This window comes from Hemitrygon akajei, chromosome 4 (assembly GCF_048418815.1).
Source record: "Hemitrygon akajei chromosome 4, sHemAka1.3, whole genome shotgun sequence".
In the NCBI taxonomy this organism is placed as follows: Eukaryota; Metazoa; Chordata; class Chondrichthyes; order Myliobatiformes; family Dasyatidae; genus Hemitrygon; species Hemitrygon akajei.
Genome location: NC_133127.1, coordinates 135,908,381 through 135,925,182, shown reverse-complemented (window position 1 = coordinate 135,925,182; position 16,802 = coordinate 135,908,381). Strand labels below are relative to the sequence as shown.

Below are 16,802 nucleotides of genomic sequence, written 5' to 3'. Positions count from 1 at the left end.
CTCTGCTGTTTGTGAAAGTATATAAATCATCTTAATAAAAAAGTGAATTAGTAAGTTTCCAGATGACAAAGATTGGTAGTGTTGTGGATAGTGTAGAAAGTGGTCAAGAGAGATAGTGGGATTGTAAACCAGCTGAGATACAAGTGGGAGAATGACAGGTGGAGTTTGATCCAGACAAGTATTGTATTGCAGAATATCAAATGTAAAAGTATGCAGTTAATGGCAGTACCCTTAAAAACATTGATGTACCAAGGGGGTCCATGACTGCTTGAAAGCACCCACACAATCCGACAGAATGTCATGTTTACTTTTATTAGTCAAGGCATTGAATCAAGTACCAGGAAGTTATTTGCAGCTAGTTAGGCCACATCTGGAGTATTGTATTCAGTTCTAGTCACCTCATTGCAGGAGAATGTGAGGCTCTGGAGAGGGAACAATAGAGGTTTACCTGGACTAGACCACAAGACATAGGAGGCCATTATGCCAGCAAGTCTGCTCTGCCATTTCATCATGGCTGATCCATTCCCCTCTCAACCCTATTCTCCTGTCTTCTCCCTGCAACCAATCACACCCTGACTAATCAAGAACCTATCAATTTCCACCTTAAATAAACCCAATGACCTGACCTCACAGCCACCTGTGAAAACAAATTACACAGATTTGCCAAGCTCTGGCTAAAGAAAATTCTCATCTCCATTCTAAATGGATGTCAGTCTATTCTGAATCTGTGCCCTCTGGCTCTAGAGCCTCCCATCATAAGAAACGCCCTCTCCACATCCACTTGATCTAGGCCTTTCAACATTCGATAGGTTTCAATTAGGTCACCTCTCATTCCTCAAATCCAGGGAATGTAGGCCCAGAGCCGTCGATCGCTCATCGTACAGTCGCCCTTTCATTCCTGGAGTCATTCTTGTGAACTTTGTGGATTAGGAGGCATGTGCTATAATGTGAGATTGGACAAACTAAGGTTGTTTTCTCTGCCATAGCAGAGGCTAAGAGTCCTGATAGAAATGAAAAATCACTACTCTACTCCAGAACTTACCAGACTGAACCAGTTCCCCTCCACCACCACTCCCATCCGCCTAGTGGAACTTGTCCTCACTCTTAATAAACTTCTCCTTTGGCTCCTCCCACTTCCTTCAAACAAAAGGTGTAGCCACGGGCGCTCGCATGGGTTCCAGCTAAGCCGGCCTGTTTGTTGGCTACACGGAATGGTCCATGTTCCAATCCTACACTGTTGTTTGCCCCCACTTTTCCTACGCTGCATTGCTGTTGCTTCCTGCACCCATGCTGAGCTTCTCTATTTCATCAACTTTGCCTCCAACTTCCACCTTGCCCTCAAATTTACCTGGTCCCTTTCCAACACCTCCCTCCACTTTCTTGATCTCACCGTCTCTATCTCTGGAGACTGCTCATCTACTGATTTCTATTATAAACCCATGGACTTGCACAGCTACCTGGAGACTCTTGCCACCCTGTTACTTGTAAAAACACTATCTCTTTCTCTCAATTCCTCCATCTCTGCCGCATCTGCTCTCAGGATGAGGCATTTCATTCCAGAATGAAGGAGATGTCCTCCTTTTACAAAGACAGGGGCTTCCCTTCCTCCACCATCAGTGCTGTTCTCAACCACATCTCTTCCATTTCACGTACATCTGCTCTTACCCCATCCTCCTGCCACCCTACCAGGGATAGGATTTCTCTTGTCCTCATCTACCACCACACCAGCCTCCGCACCCAGCACACAATTCTCCTGAACTTCTGCCATCTTCAACTGGACTCACTACCAAGCACATCTTTCCCTACCCCCCCCCCCCGCCCCACTTTCTACATTCCGCAGGGGTTGCTTCCTACTCGACTCCCTTGTCCATTGATCTCCCTCCTGGCACTTATTCCTGCAAGTAGAACAAGTGCTACACCTGCCCCTACACCACCTCCCTCACTACCATTCATGGATCCTGAACAGTCCTTCCAGGTGAGGCGACACTTCACCTTATTGGAGTATAAAAGTATAAATTTTGCTGTGTAACCAAAACTATGAAGTCAGTTTTGAAACTTGCTATTTGATATGCATGTACTCAATTTAGTAGGAGAATGCAATCTTAAGAATGTAGAAGACAATGGTGTGTTAATGAGAGGTAGCTAAGAGATGTAGATTAGATCATGATTAAGTCAATTGGTAAAAACAATAGGGGCAAGATGTACGTGTGATACGCAACTATAGATCGATTGCATATGCTAATGCAACTGGACCAGGAGATTGCTATAAAAAATGCTGGGTCCAAGGATCGGGGGGCAATCAGCGACTAGCTCAATGACTTTCTCAGCTTTGATTTGCAAATTAAAGTTTAACCCTTCTTGAAGAATCTTCTGCGTCTCTTGGTCATTTGTGGGGCACGAGAAACCACAACAACCTGTGAGTCTGTTGGTGTCATATACTGGTACTGGTGCACCCGGTGTGGCCTCCCGTATATTGGTGAGACCTGACGTAGATTGGGAAACCGTTTTGCTGAGCACCTATGCTCCACCTGTCAGAAGAAGCTGGATCTCCTAGTGGCCACCATTTTTAATTCAAGTTCCCATTCCCATATGTCAATCCATGGCCTCCTCTACTATCTCGATAAGGCCACACTCAGGTTAGAGGAAAAACACCTTATATTCCGCATGCAACACGAGTGAATCTGCAGATGCTGAAAATAAATAAAAACACAAAATGCTGGCAGAACTCAGCAGGCCAGACAGCATCTATGGGAGGAGGTAGTGACGATGTTTTGGGTCAAAACCCTTCATCAGGAGTGAAGTAACATGGGATGGTCGAGGGGGGATAAGAAGTGGGGGGAGGGATGAAGTAAGTGATAGGCTGAAGGGAAATGGGCGAGGGGGAAGGTGGAGAATTATGGGAAATAAAAGAGAAAGAAAGGTAGGGCTGGGGGGAGATTATAGTGAGGGGGAAAAGAGAGAGAAAGAACCAGACTAAAATTATAGATAAGGATGGGGTATAATTCTCCACCTTCCCCTCGCCCATTTCCCTTCAGCCTATCACTTCCCAGCTCTCTACTTCATCCCACCCCCCACTTCTTATCCCCCCTCGACCATCCCATGTTACTTCACTCCTGATGAAGGGTTTCGGCCCGAAACGTCGTCACTACCTCCTCCCATAGATGCTGTCTGGCCTGCTGAGTTCTGCCAGCATTTTGTGTTTTTATTTATTTCCGTCTGGGTAGCCACCGACCTGATGGCATGAACATCGATTTCTTGAACTTCTGGTAATGGCCCCCACCACCCCTCTCCTTCACCATTTCCCATACCCTTTTCCTTCTCTCACATTATCTCCTTGCCTGTCCATTACTTTCCTCTGGTGCTTCTTTCTCTCCCCCTCCCCCCAACTTTTCTTTCTCCCATGGCCTTCTATGCCCATCTATCAGACTCGCCCCTTCTCCAGCCCTGTATCTCACCAATCAACATCCCTGCTCTTTACTTCATTGACCCCCACCAGTTACCTTGTGTTTCTCTCCCCCCCCCCCCCCCCACACCTTTGAAATCTACTCCTCATCTTTTTCCTCCAGACCTGCCGAAGGGTTTTGGCCTGAAACGTCTACTGTATTTGTTTTCCATAGATGCTGCCAGGCCGGAGTTCCCCCAGCATTTTGTGTGTACTGCTCAGATCTCCAGCATCTGAAGATTCCCTCTTGTTGTTTGTGACAGAAAAGTTTACAAGATTACGAGGTTTAGACATTTCTTTGAGTATTTTTTCTCCCCCCATTTTCAAAATGTCTAATTAGTAGAGGGCATGCATTTAAGGTGCAAAGAGAGTACATTCAAAGGAGATGTGCAAGACAAGTTTTAGGGGTCTAGAATGCACTACCAGAAGTGGTGGTGGCAGATACCACTGAGATGTTTAAAAGGGCTTGCAGATTACCACGTGGATATGAAAAGCATGGCGGGGGGAGGAGGCAGAAGGGATTAGGTCTCAGTTGGAAATTAGTTTGGCAAAATATCATAGGCCAAAGGGCCCGTTCCTGTGCTGTATGCCTAAACTTCTCACTTCCTTTTTGTTTTACAAGGAATGATTCTTCAATTTGGAAAACGATAAATTCCTCTTTTTTGTGCAAGTGCTTTTTAAAAAAAATCAGGACATTTCTCAGAATTACAATGGCTTCAGGGAGCACAGGGTGGTATAAACATTACGGTTTAAACATTACAATTTAAACATGACTTTATAATAAATCACTAAACACCCCCATACAAGACATCCGTAAAACTGCTTAAGTTTCGGGTCGAGACTGTATCAACTCTATCCTTTCACATTCCAGCATCTACGGTCACTTTTTTCATGTTAGCTTCTTGCCCATAGAAACGCTTTCACAGTTCCGCCTAACAGCCCCAACTAGAGGTAAAAAAAATCGTCGAGTCTAAACAACTAGGGACAACTGTCTCATTATCTGAGCCAAATTGTCCGTGATCTACAAAAGGGAGTTGTTCTTTTCCTCATTAAAAAAGTACAGTAATTAAAAGTTATATGGTCATATCTCTAATCAGAACATAGACAATTATCGCAGAAATCGTATCGAGTGATATTGTTTGGTGGATTTAGACTTGTCAACACGTTTACAGCTCTCCAGGAAGTTTAGCCATTTATGCAAATACCGATCAGCGACTGGCTACATGTTTGTAAAGTTAACCATTAAAATAAATCGTCCTACAAGTAGACTTAAGAAAGCAGCCGATTCATTAAGTTTTACAGAGAGTTTGTGTTAAACTCACCCATATTGGAGCAATCAACATTTCTGTCCTGCCCTTCCTGCCCAACATGAAACACCCAGGTACCCAGCAAGTCCTCGTAGGAGCAGTTGGCCGGCGTATCTGCGAAAGTGGAGCCCGTGGCGAGCACTGCGAGGAAGAACAGAACGCACAAACACCGCGCCATGGTTCAATCTCCAGACACACAGAATGAGCACGGCGCTTTTACCGGAGCGGGTCATGTGACCGACATGGTCCGGTGACTGACCACGTGGTTTGAGGAACCCGGCGGGGAGGCTGATCTGGCAGGTCGGTGAGTCAGGCTCACTTCTTGCTTCTGTTTCTGTGCATTAGGGAAGGTATCACTTCCCCTCCCACACCGCCGTACTGACTTGGGGTTTTGTTATTTTCGTTATTTCCTCCATAAAGTTCGGTAGGTAGCCAGAAACTCAATTGTAAAATTTTAAGGATAGATACTGAAAGGCTGATCCTCTGGCTAGGGTGTTTTTTTCAATTCGAGTTCATGATCTCGGAATCAGTGGCAAGGTCATTTAAGACTGAGAAGAAACAGTGGCTCGGTTCCCTTCACCCCACTTTCTTACCCCCTTTTCCATCCCGTGACGGTCTCGGTGCGAAATGTCGACCGTAATGACTTTCCACTGATGCTTCCTGATCTAATGAGTTCCTCCAGCGTTTCGTGTGTGTGGGCCGGAAAGTAAGGGCGCTTGGCACTCTGTCCAAAAGTGCCGAAAACACGTTACAGAAACGTTAAGAGCGAAAAGGGAAATAATTGCAGGTGTTCTTTCATATAAACACCAGCTCTGTATGAAGTTTACATGGTGGTATGAGAGACGGCAAATGCTGGAATCCAAAGCCGAAACCAACCTGGATTGTTCCCGCTGTTTTATTTTTACTCAATATACAGTTCTACACATCTCCCTTTTAATGTTGCAAGTAGTTTTGTAATTTTTTTTAACCTTTTGTTAATGTACGGAGCCAGTACAAAATAAATCTCTGGATTCAGTTTTATCCTTCTGAGATAAGGGGTCCAAAACTGTTGACAATACTCATAAGTGTGGGCTGACTAATGTCTGCAGTATCTCCTTGTTTTATATTCTATTCCCCTTGAAATAAATGCCAACTTTGCATTTACCTTCTTTACCACAGACTCAACATGTGAATTAACCTTTTGGGAGGTATATGGAGGAATTTAAGGTGGAGGGTTATATGGCAGGGTTTAAGGGTCGGCACATCATAGCGGGCCGAATGACCTGTACTGTGCTGTATTGTTCTATGAGTCTTGTACGAGTCCCTTTGCACCTCTGATGTTTGCAAATTTTCCCCATCTAGATAATAGCTTGCACTGTTGTTCCTTTTACCAAAATGCATGATCTTACATTTCCCAACACTAGACTGGGAGACCGTTTCGCTGAACACCTACGCTCTGTCCGCCAGAGAAAGCAGGATTTCCCAGTGGCCACACATTTTAATTCCACGTCCCATTCCCATTCTGATATGTCTATCCATGGCCTCCTCTACTGACAAGATGAAGCCACACTCAGACTGGAGGAACAACACCTTATATACCGGCTGGGTAGCCTCCAACCTGATGGCATGAACATTGACTTCTCTAACTTCCGTTAATACCCCCACTCCCCTTCTTACCCCATCCCTGATATATTTAGTTCCCCCCCTTTTTTTTTCTCTGTCTCTGCCCATCACTCTTTGCCTGCTCTCCATCTCCCTCTGGTGCTCCCCTGCCCCTTCTCTCTAGGCCTCCTGTCCCATGATCCTTTCCCTTCTCCAGCTCTGTATCCCTTTTGCCAATCACCCTTCCAGCTCTCAGCTTCATCCCACCCCCTCCGGTCTTCTCCTATCATTTCGCATTTCCCCCTCCCCCTCCTACTTTCAAATATCTTATCACCTTTACATTCAGTTAGTCCTGACGAAGGGTCTCGGACGGAAACGTTGACATTGCTTCTTCCTATAGATGCTGCCTGGCCTGCTGCGTTTTGTGTGTGTTACTATATTCCATCTGCCACTTCCCCCCCCCCCGCCATTCTTCCAACTTGTCTAAGTCCTGCTGCAATCGCATTGCTTCCCCATCACTACCTACCCCTCCACCTATCTTCATATCATCCGCAAACTTTGCCACAAAGGTAGTGGAATTGATGGCTAAGTCATTGACAAACAATGTGAAAAGCAACAGTGCCAATACTGACGCCTGAGGAATACCACCAGTCACTGGTAGCCAACCAGGAAAGGTCCCCTTTATTCCCACTCGCTGCCTCCTGCCTGTCAGCCATTCCTCTATGCATGCTAGTATATTTCCTGTTACACCACAGGATTTAATCTTGTTAAGCAGCCTCATGTGAGGCACCTTATCAAATGCCTCCTCCCTTGCCTACATATTACTGTATTCTCATAATGTTTTTTTTTAGCCCTTGCAGGTTCTTAACTCCAGCCAGAAAGATTTGACATTCTCTGACCCATATGACCACCAGGTTCAAGAACAGTTACTACCTCTCAATCATCAGGCTCTTGAACAAAAGGGGTCAACTACACTCATTTAAGGACTCTTTTATCTTGCTATCTTATGCTCGTTATTTATTGCTATTTATTTATAACTGCATTTGTGCACAGTTTGGCAATTGATCCTGTTTACATTTACTGTTCTATAGATTTGCCAAGTATGCCCTTCGAAAAAGGATCTCTGGGTTGTATGTGGTGACATGTATGCACTCTGATAATAAATTTGACTTTGATTGCTTTTGAATAACCTTTTTATGTACCTTCCTAATATAATTTATCAAAGAAAGCAACCACTTCATGTCTGTTAAATAGGATTAGAGGCTGAATGAAACTTCTCTCCCACTTTATGGAAATCCCCTTAACCATGAACCATGATCACTTCCTTTTATCCTTGGAACACAAGCCAAATCTAAGTCACTTTGTAACATACTCATGAGGTACTTGCCTCCTGTTTGGAATGTCTCATGGATTCAAACCACCCCCACTCCTGAAGCATTGCACATTGCACTTTGGGCTCCAGATGAATGGACCTGCTCAAATCCTTTGAGTTCCAAATACTCCCTTTCAAACGTTGTTGCCTGATTTCATGCTCACTCTATGTATTTGTGCTTACTGTAAATACTGAACTAAAGAAAGCTAAACTAATTTTTTTTTGTAATTCTTTTGAAAATGTCCCATGCATTTTTTTTTATGAATGCATCAGAGGTTGACAAGAAGAATTTCGCATTTTCTTACAATCTGCAATCAACGGCTGGTGGCATAGCGGCATCAGTGCTGGACTTTGGGGCCAGAGGTCCCGAGTTCGAATCCGGCCGGCTCCCTTGCACGCTCTCCATCCGTGCCTGGCTCGAGTGTCGAGCTAGCAACTCCACCTCGTAGGCCCGAAACATCGACTGTACTTCTTCCTATAGATGCTGCCTGGCCTGCTGCGTTCCACCAGCATTTTGTGTGTGTGTCACCTGTATTGCAGTATCTTTCTTAAATTTATACAATTATAGCTACAGTTAGGTGTACTGTATATTGCTCCTACCAGGAAAGTTTTAGCTTGCTGTTTCTCATCTTCACCCAAACTGATTCTATGTTTTGATCTTCTGAGCTGCCATCACTTGTTACTTCTGTTTGATCTCTGTGTATATTTTTTACAGTCTACTCCACTGAAATGCCTGCATCCTTTGCTATTACATCTCTTGGGTCATACCCATTTCCTTTCCTAGATACCATCAATTCAACTACCTTCTTGCAAAAGCTGTGTAGGTTCAGGAAAAATAAAGTTTATCACCATTTCCCCTAATTTGTCCTTGGTGCTGCAATCTTGTATGTTATGTTACTCCCTTGCATATTCTGATTAACAGTACAATATCATTACACTCATAACTGACTTCAATTTTCTAAATTTCTTCTTCAGTGAACTTTGCTCCCAATTATTCAGTTTAAAATAATCAAGATTAGCTAACATAGTACATTTGATTGTGTACACACTTTATCTTCCTGTTGTTGACTGCCCTGTTAGAGTGGTCATTGTTCTATCTCACTTTATATGGGCCTTTTCTCCACCAAGATTGTAGACTATTTTTGCTTGATGGCTCACCACACCTAGATTCTGTCTTTAGCCTAAGCTTCAAATTATGCAATGCGTGAATCTTGTGACTTCTGAAAGTTTGTAATCTATACCTGTTGACCAATTCCCAGTGCCTGCTCACAAATTATGTGGAGCACCAGACAGAGTGAAGATGCAATCAAGCTTCGGGTAGTAATTTTCATGGACTTTAAACTGACAGTGCTGTAATTGTGGTTATATTATAGTTGTCTATAATTACAAAGAAATGACCACTAGTTTGTTGATCATTATAAGCCACTCTGACAGTGAACTGTGGCTAGTAGTACAAGTAGGCAGCCATTGATCTCAGGGGATCATGGGTTTGTGCCTCTGGTGGACTGTGTCCTCTCCAGGGTGCAAGCCTGGGTGGGAAGATTTGAAGACCTGGCTGTTGCCCATGCAATGGGTTCCCCCTCTCCACGTCACTGATGTAGTCCAAGGGAATAGCAAGCATTGATACAGTTTGGCACCAATGCTGTCACAGAGGCTGCCAGAATGAAGTTGTAAACAACATCAAACTGCCTTAGTGACCCTGGCTCCAGATTTCTTCTCGAGGTTTACTCCCAAAGCCTTTCCCATTGGTAGGTATGGCCACAAGGCAGCAGAGGTTTAAAATCGGTTTTCCTGCTAGGCGGACTGCGTCCAAAGTTGACAAGCCCCACCTGCCCGAAGCAACTGGTTTTGAGGTGCCATTGGTCTGCCTTTGCCCCTTGTCAGTAGGAACAGTCCCGCCGGGCCTAGTAGCTAAGCCACACGTGAAGACCAAGAGTTGGACTTGGTTGTCAGAGGCTGTTAGAGTCCCATGCCATTTGGAGCACTTTATAGGTAGTGGGAGCTTATCCCATAACCACCCACCCTGGCTAGGAAATTGGGCAGTGGGTACTGATATTTGATTTTGGTAACTTTTACATTGTAGTTACAGACATGTGAATCATTTACGGTATTTATTGTGTATTCAACTAAGCAATCTGGTCTTAGGAACCAAACTTAAAATTGATTTTTAAGTTTACACAATTCCTTTTTTGAGTACTGGGAATAACATATTGCATAAATTACTGTGGATGCCCTTCTAAATAACTAACAGCACATGATTTAAAAACGCAAACACAAGGAAATCTGCAGATGCTGGAAATTCAAGCAACACACACAAAATGCTGGTGGAACGCAGCAGGCCAGGCAGCATCTATAGGGAGAAGCACTGTCGACGTTTCGGGCCGAGACCCTTCGTCAGGACTAACTGAAAGAAAAGATAGTAAGAGATTTGAAAGTGGGAGGGGAAATCTGAAACAATAGGAGAAGACAGGAGGGGGAGGGGGTGGGGTGAAGCTAAGAGCTGGAAGGGTGATTGGCAAAAGCGACAGAGAGCTGGAGAAGGGAAAGGATCATGGGATGGGAGGCCTAGGGAGAAAGAAAGGGGGAAGGGAGCACGAGAGGGAGATGGAGAACAGGCAAACAGTGATTGTGAGAGGGGCAAAGAGAGGAAAAAAGGGGAAATAAATAAGGGATTGGGGTAAGAATGGGAGGAGGGGCATTAACGGAAGTTAGAGAAATCAATGTTCATGCTATCAGGTTGGAGGCTACCCAGCCGGTATATAAGGTGTTGTTCCTCCAACCTGAATGTGGCTTCATCTTGACAGTAGAGGAGGCCATGGATAGACATATCAGAATGGGAATGGGACATGGAATTAAAATGTGTGGCCACTGGGAGATCCTGCTTTCTGTGGTGGACAGAGCGTAGGTGTTCAGTGAAACAACCTCCCAGTCTGTGTCGGGTCTCACCAATATATAGAAGGGAGCATCTGATACAGTATATCACACCAGCCGACTCACAGGTGAAGTGTCGCCTCACCTGGAAGGACTGTCTGGGGCCCTGAATGGTGGTGAGGGAGGAAGTGTAAGGGCAGGTGTAGCACTTGTTCCGTTTACAAGGATAAGTGCCAGGAGGGAGATCGGTGGGAAGGGATGGGGGGGACGTGTGGACAAGGGAGTCGTGTAGGGAGCGATCACTGCGGAAAGCAGAAAGGGGGAGAGGGAAAGATGTGCTTGGTAGTGGGATTCCGTTGGAGATGGCGGAAGTCACAGAGAATTATACGTTGGACCTGGGATGGTGGGGTGGTAGGTGAGGACAAGGGGAACCCTATCCCGAGTGGGGTAGCGGGCAGATGTGCGTGAAATGGGAGGGATGTGTTTGAGAGCAGAGTTGATGGTGGTAGTAAATCTCTTACTATCTTTTCTTTCAGTTAGTCCTGACGATGGGGGTCTCGGGCAGAAACGTCGACTGCTTCTTCCTATAGTTGCTGCCTGGTCTTCTGCGTTCCACCAGCACATGATTTAATACTGGTATGATCACCAATTCATGAACATTGTGCAAGTGTTGCAATCTACAATCACAAGATGTGGTTTCTGCAAAGCATTTCTACTTTTAATACTGAAACGCTGTCATAAAAGATGATAAAGCAAAAAAAAAGTTTTGTGGCTTTGCTGCTGTTCAGTGTCATTGTTTTTTCCACTGTGTTCCTACTCATGTAGCTACCACATGGTTCTGTGACATTTGCTTCCTACTAGTTGCATGGGGCCCCAATGAATGTGGTCAAACACCGCATGTATGCATCGGAAACGTTAAAAATTTTTGCATCAGCCTCAGCATTGATTGTGCACTTTGACAGGTTCCTATGTATTGGGCTTGCTGATTGACAAGCTTTCTGAAAATGGTTGAGTTTTTCACTGTTTCACCTCAGCAGGATATTCTGCTGTGTGTGAGTAGATGTCACCACAATAAAAGCAGTGTTCTGAGTTCATCTTCATTTTTTGATGTTAATGATCTCTTCAACTAGAATCCTGTCTAGGTGTTTACTTATTGCTGTATCTTCTGGTCTTCCCTAAATGAAGTGTTTTACCCCAAGAAAGTGACAATAATCTATGCTCTCAAGCAGATAAGCCAGTGTGACATCCTGTTCCATGTATTCTTTTAAAGTTGCTTTGAAATGTATCCTGTGATGAAGAGTATTTTTAGTTCTAAATCGAGATTAGAAAATTTACACATTGCAGAAAATTGTTAGATGCATGCAATAGTGGTCAGTTGTTCTCTTCCTTCTCATCTGGAATGAAAGGCCACAGTCAGCTTATATACCACATTCCATTTTGGTGTAAAATATGCAGTTTTTCCCCTCCCATGTATTCATCAGTAGTATTAAATAATGTTCTATAAAGATTTTGTAATTTGTCTCTAACATAGTATGATAACCTCCAAGAGGACCACAACCTTGTTGTGGTTTGGAGGTTTGTGTGCCTCAGTGACGGGGAGAGCGATGTTGGCTGGAGTCAGGGCTTCATGCTTTGGCTCTTGGTAGTGTCACCCATGCCAACCAGGTCAAAGGGGAGATGCCAGACTAAGAGTGGTCCCACCGATTCTCCAGGTTTGGGGTTCAGCTCAAGGCTAACGACACACTGGTAAAAGAAAATTGTACTGAAACAATAATGAAGAATCTTTCTACATTTGAGTGCGATGGTACTAGCATGACAGTAATGAAAATGGAGAAGAAGCTATTGACATGATGAAGGAAGCTTTCAACACTGCCAGAGATGGAGGACCTTCAGTGCTGCCTTGAACACCAGAGGTGTAACGGGCAGTAAGACAATATAAGATCGTTTTTACCACTACTTGTTACAAGCTAAATGTTGCATTATACTCAGATTTCAGTAGACAAATCTGTTACTAGTCCAATGCAAGCCAACTTTCCATGAATCACCAGTTCACTTCCCTCTGCTGCCTTTGGTTCACCTGCTGAGCACTCGGAGAATGGCCTAATGCCCTGTCTTGGTAGTAGTTACTGGACTTCAGTACTCTTCTCCTCGAACCTTACCCCCTCTTTACTCTCTCCCACATGAATCCCAACCCTGCCATCAAACCTGTGGACAAAAGGGTTGCTGTTGTAGTGTGGTGGACTGCTTCTACCTTGTTGAGGCAAGGCAGCAACTCTCAAACACCTCCTCTTAAGGACCTCACTCTGGACCATCAGAAAATTGTCTCTGACACCAACACTGACCTCAGCAACTCTGGAGAATTTCCATCCACTGCCACCAAACTCATAGTTCCCTTACCCCTCACTGCTCGCTTCTACCTCCTGCCCAAGATCCACAAACTTGACTGTACCCCATCTCTGCCTGCTCCTGCCCCACTGAACTCATGTCCTCATACCTTGACTCCATTCTATCCCCCTTGGTTCAGTCCCTTCCCACCTACATCTGCAACACTACATGCTCCCAGTCTCCTCAACAATTTTCAGCACCCTGGCCTGATCACCCTATTTTCACCATGGATATCTAGTCCCTCTGCATTTTTATTCTCTCTCTCCCCCCCCCCCATTAAGAAAACCTTAAAACTCTCTTGTTTCTCTCTCAAAAGAAGACACAACCAGTTCCCCTCCTCCATCTGGCTGAAGTCGTCCAGCGCCTCAACAATTTCTCTGTCAGCTCCTCCCATTTTCAAAGGGGAAGCCACGGGCACCAACATGGGCCCCAGCCTTGCTTGCCTTTTCATTGGCTACACAGAGCAGTCCATGCTCTGAGCCTTCCCCGGTAATGCCACCTAACTTCCTGCACTATATTGATGATTGCATTGGTGCTGTTTCATGTTTCATCAATTTCATCAACTTTTCTTTCATCCACTCTGCCCTTAAATTCACTTGGTCCATTTCTGACTCCTCTCTCTCCTTTCTTGATCTCTTCACCTCCATCTATAGAAAGAAATTATCAACTGGTATCTTTTATAAACCTACTGATTCCAATGGTGGTCTTGACTGTACCCTTTTCTACCCTGTCTCCTGTACAAATGCTATTCCCTTACCTCAGTTTCTTTATCTTTGCTGCATTTGTTCCCAGGACACAATTTTCCATTCCAGGACTTGAGAAATGTCCTCTTCCTTCAAAGAATGGGGTTTCCCTTCCTCCACGTGCATCTCCTCCAGACATCCACGCTCACCCTCATTCCTCCCCCACCCCCCACACATTCTCTGCTTTCTGCACCGACTGCTCCTTCTGTAATTCCCTTGTCTCTAACTCCCCCCACTAATCTCCCCCCTGGCACATATCCCTGCAATCAACAGATATACTGCTTCCAACCTGATGGTATGGACATTGATCTCCACTTCTGGAAATATTTTTTTCCTTCTCCCTTCCCTCTTCTAATCCCCATCTCTTCTCCTCACCTACCTCTCTCTGGTGCCACTCCTTGTTCCCTTTCTCCCATGGCCCACTCTGTTTTCCTATCAGATTCCTTCTTCTCCAGCTCTTTACCTTTCCCACCTGGCTGGCTTCACCTATACCCTTGTAGCTCGTCCTCCTCCCCCCCCCCCCCACCTTTTTATTCTGACATCTTTCCACTTCCTTCCAGTCCTGAGAAAGGTCCTTGACTGTTCATTAATTTCCATAAATGCCTGACCTGCTGAGTTCGTCAGCATTTTGTGTTTGTTAGCAGTTATTACCTCAGCTTTATTACAATTATGTAACAACATAATTTTAAGTTACAGTGCCTATAAAAAGTATTTACTCCCCCTGTGGTAAACTAAGTATACCTGTCTGGACACGCCCCTCTGCTGACTGCTCCTGTGGCTCCTCCCACAGACCCCTGTATAAAGGCGATTGGGGCACTGCTCCTCCCTCAGTCTCCGAGATGTCGTGCTCCCTTTTGCTGCTAATAAAAGCCTATCGTTCACTTCCCATCTCCGAGAGTTATTGATGGTGCATCAATTTTATTAGCAGCATTTTTAAAACATGGAGAGCATTTTACGACCAGACAGATTGGATCTCGTCCCTCAATCCCAGGAAGCCGGTGACACTTTTGAACTCTGGCTAACATGCTTCGAATCGTACCTGGAGGAGATTCATGTGACCGATCAGTCCAAGGGCCTACTCCATGATCAGAGACCAAACGGACTACCAGGGTGCGATGGATGCCCTCAAAAGGCAATACCGGCGGCTGGTGAACACCGTTTACGCAAGACGTCGCTTAGCGTCACGGTGGCAGTGGGCCGGAGAGTCGAGTGCTGAGTTTGTCCGGGCCGTACAGACACTCGTGTGGGCCTGTGACTGCAGGGGGCTGACAGTGGAACAGCATGCGGAGCTGCTAGTAAGAGACGCCTTTGTTACAGGGATCAGGTCAGTGTACGTGTGCCAGCGGCTGCTGGAAAATGCCGATCTTACCTTACATTTGGAGATCGAGCTGGCCGACACGCTGGAGGCCGCTGTGCACAAAGCTGACGCTGTCCAGGTGTGCGATCTCCCGCCGGCCTCATGGACGCTGCAGACCCCGCAACCCGCCGGTGAATCGACCACGGCTGCTGCCAGTCGCGAGTCCGTGAAGTCCCCGCAACCTGCCTGCGAATTGACCTCGGCTGCCAGTCGCAAGTCCGTGAAGTCCCCGCAACCCGCCGGCGAATTGACCATGGCTGCTGCCAGTCGCGAGTCCACGCAGTGTTACTTCTGCGGACTCGAAAAGCACCCCCGAAAACGCTGCCTGGCCTGAGAAGCTACTTGCTCCGGCTGCGGCAAGAAGGGCCACTTTGCCAAGGCCTGTAAGTCCAAACCACGAGCGGGGTCGAGCAGCACCGTGTATGAGGCATGGGGGTCGCCATCTTGCCTGCCCGCCGCGTGCAAGGCATGGGGGCGGCTATCTTTGTCAGCGCCACCTCTCCCCGCCTCCGACCCACTGGTGCTTACCGGGCACCAAGACGACGATTCAACTCTGGCCTCCGTGACCCTCGACCAAAGCACCCCACACCAGCTCGCAAGGTCAATGATGGACATTCTGGTGGAGGGGCACAGGACTAGCTGCACTGAGAGTTTTATTCACCCAGACACGGTGCAAACGCTGCGGACTCGTGACGCGGCCGGTAAGCCAGAGGGTCACCATGGCTTCTGGATCGCATTCCACAGACATCTGGGGGGGTTTGTGTAGCGACATTGGTGGTGCAGGGCACAGAATATCAGGACTTTGCGTTACTGGTCATACCTCAACTGTGTGCCCCTGTGCTATTGGGGCTCGACTTCCAGAGCCACCTGAAAAGTGTGACAATGGAATATGACGGGCCCCTCCCACCAATCACTGTCAGAAATCCTCAGTTCTGTGGGAATTCATCACTTACCCCGCTACTGACCCCACACACACACCGACCCGCACATCCCACCCAGCACCATGCCGACAGCTGTGCTACTGACACCACTTGCAGCCTCTCCACCCTCAAGATCCCTCCCCCACCGCTGTTCGCCAACCTGACCCCCAACTGTAAACCTGTGGCAACTAAAAGCAGGAGGTACAGCGTGGGGGACAGGGCCTTCATTCAGTCGGAGGTGCAGCGGCTGCTCAGGGAGGGGATCATTGAGCCAAACACAAGTCCTTGGAGGGCCCAGTTGGTTGTTGTTCGGACTGGGCAGAAAAATAGGATGGTCGTGGACTATAGCCAGACCATCAATAGATTCACGCAGCTTGACGCGTACCCCCCTACCCCCGCATCGTGGATATGGTCAATCAGATAGCTCAGTACAAGGTGTACTCGACCATAGACCTGAAATCCGCTTACCATCAGCTCCCCATCCACCCGAAAGACCACCCCTACACCGCCTTCGAGGTGGGCGGCTGGCTCTATCGCTTCCTGCCCGTCCCCTTCGGTGTCATGAATGGTGTCTCTGTCTTCCAGAGGGAAAAGGTCCGGATGGTGGACCAGTGCCAACTGAAGGCCACGTTCCCATATCTGGAACATCACCATCTGCGGTCACGACTGGCAGGATCACGACACTAACCTCCAACGATTTTTCCAAGCGGCCAAAGCTCTTAACCTTACCTATAACAAGGACAAGTGTGTGTTCGGAACCACCCGGCTCGCTATCCTTGGGTATGTCGTGGAGAACAGGGTCATTGGCCCTGACCCCGACCATA

The 16,802-nt window shown here is 46.5% G+C and overlaps 1 protein-coding gene and 1 long non-coding RNA gene across 2 annotated transcripts in view; one reads left to right on the top strand and one right to left on the bottom strand.

Annotated features, from left to right (window-relative positions):
* The window catches only part of ctsc (cathepsin C), a 29,019-nt gene extending 24,012 nt beyond the window's left edge, over positions 1 to 5,007 (bottom strand). The window contains exon 1 of the mRNA XM_073043364.1: positions 4,765 to 5,007. Coding sequence (XP_072899465.1) covers positions 4,765 to 4,927 — 163 coding nt within the window. The 5' untranslated portion in view covers positions 4,928 to 5,007. The remainder of the gene's footprint in view (positions 1 to 4,764) is intronic.
* Positions 4,785 to 11,666, top strand: LOC140726679 (uncharacterized). Its single transcript, XR_012098695.1, has 2 exons — positions 4,785 to 5,053; positions 11,110 to 11,666. It is a non-coding gene; the product is annotated as an uncharacterized lncRNA (long non-coding RNA).
* The last annotated feature ends 5,136 nt before the right edge of the window (positions 11,667 to 16,802 follow it).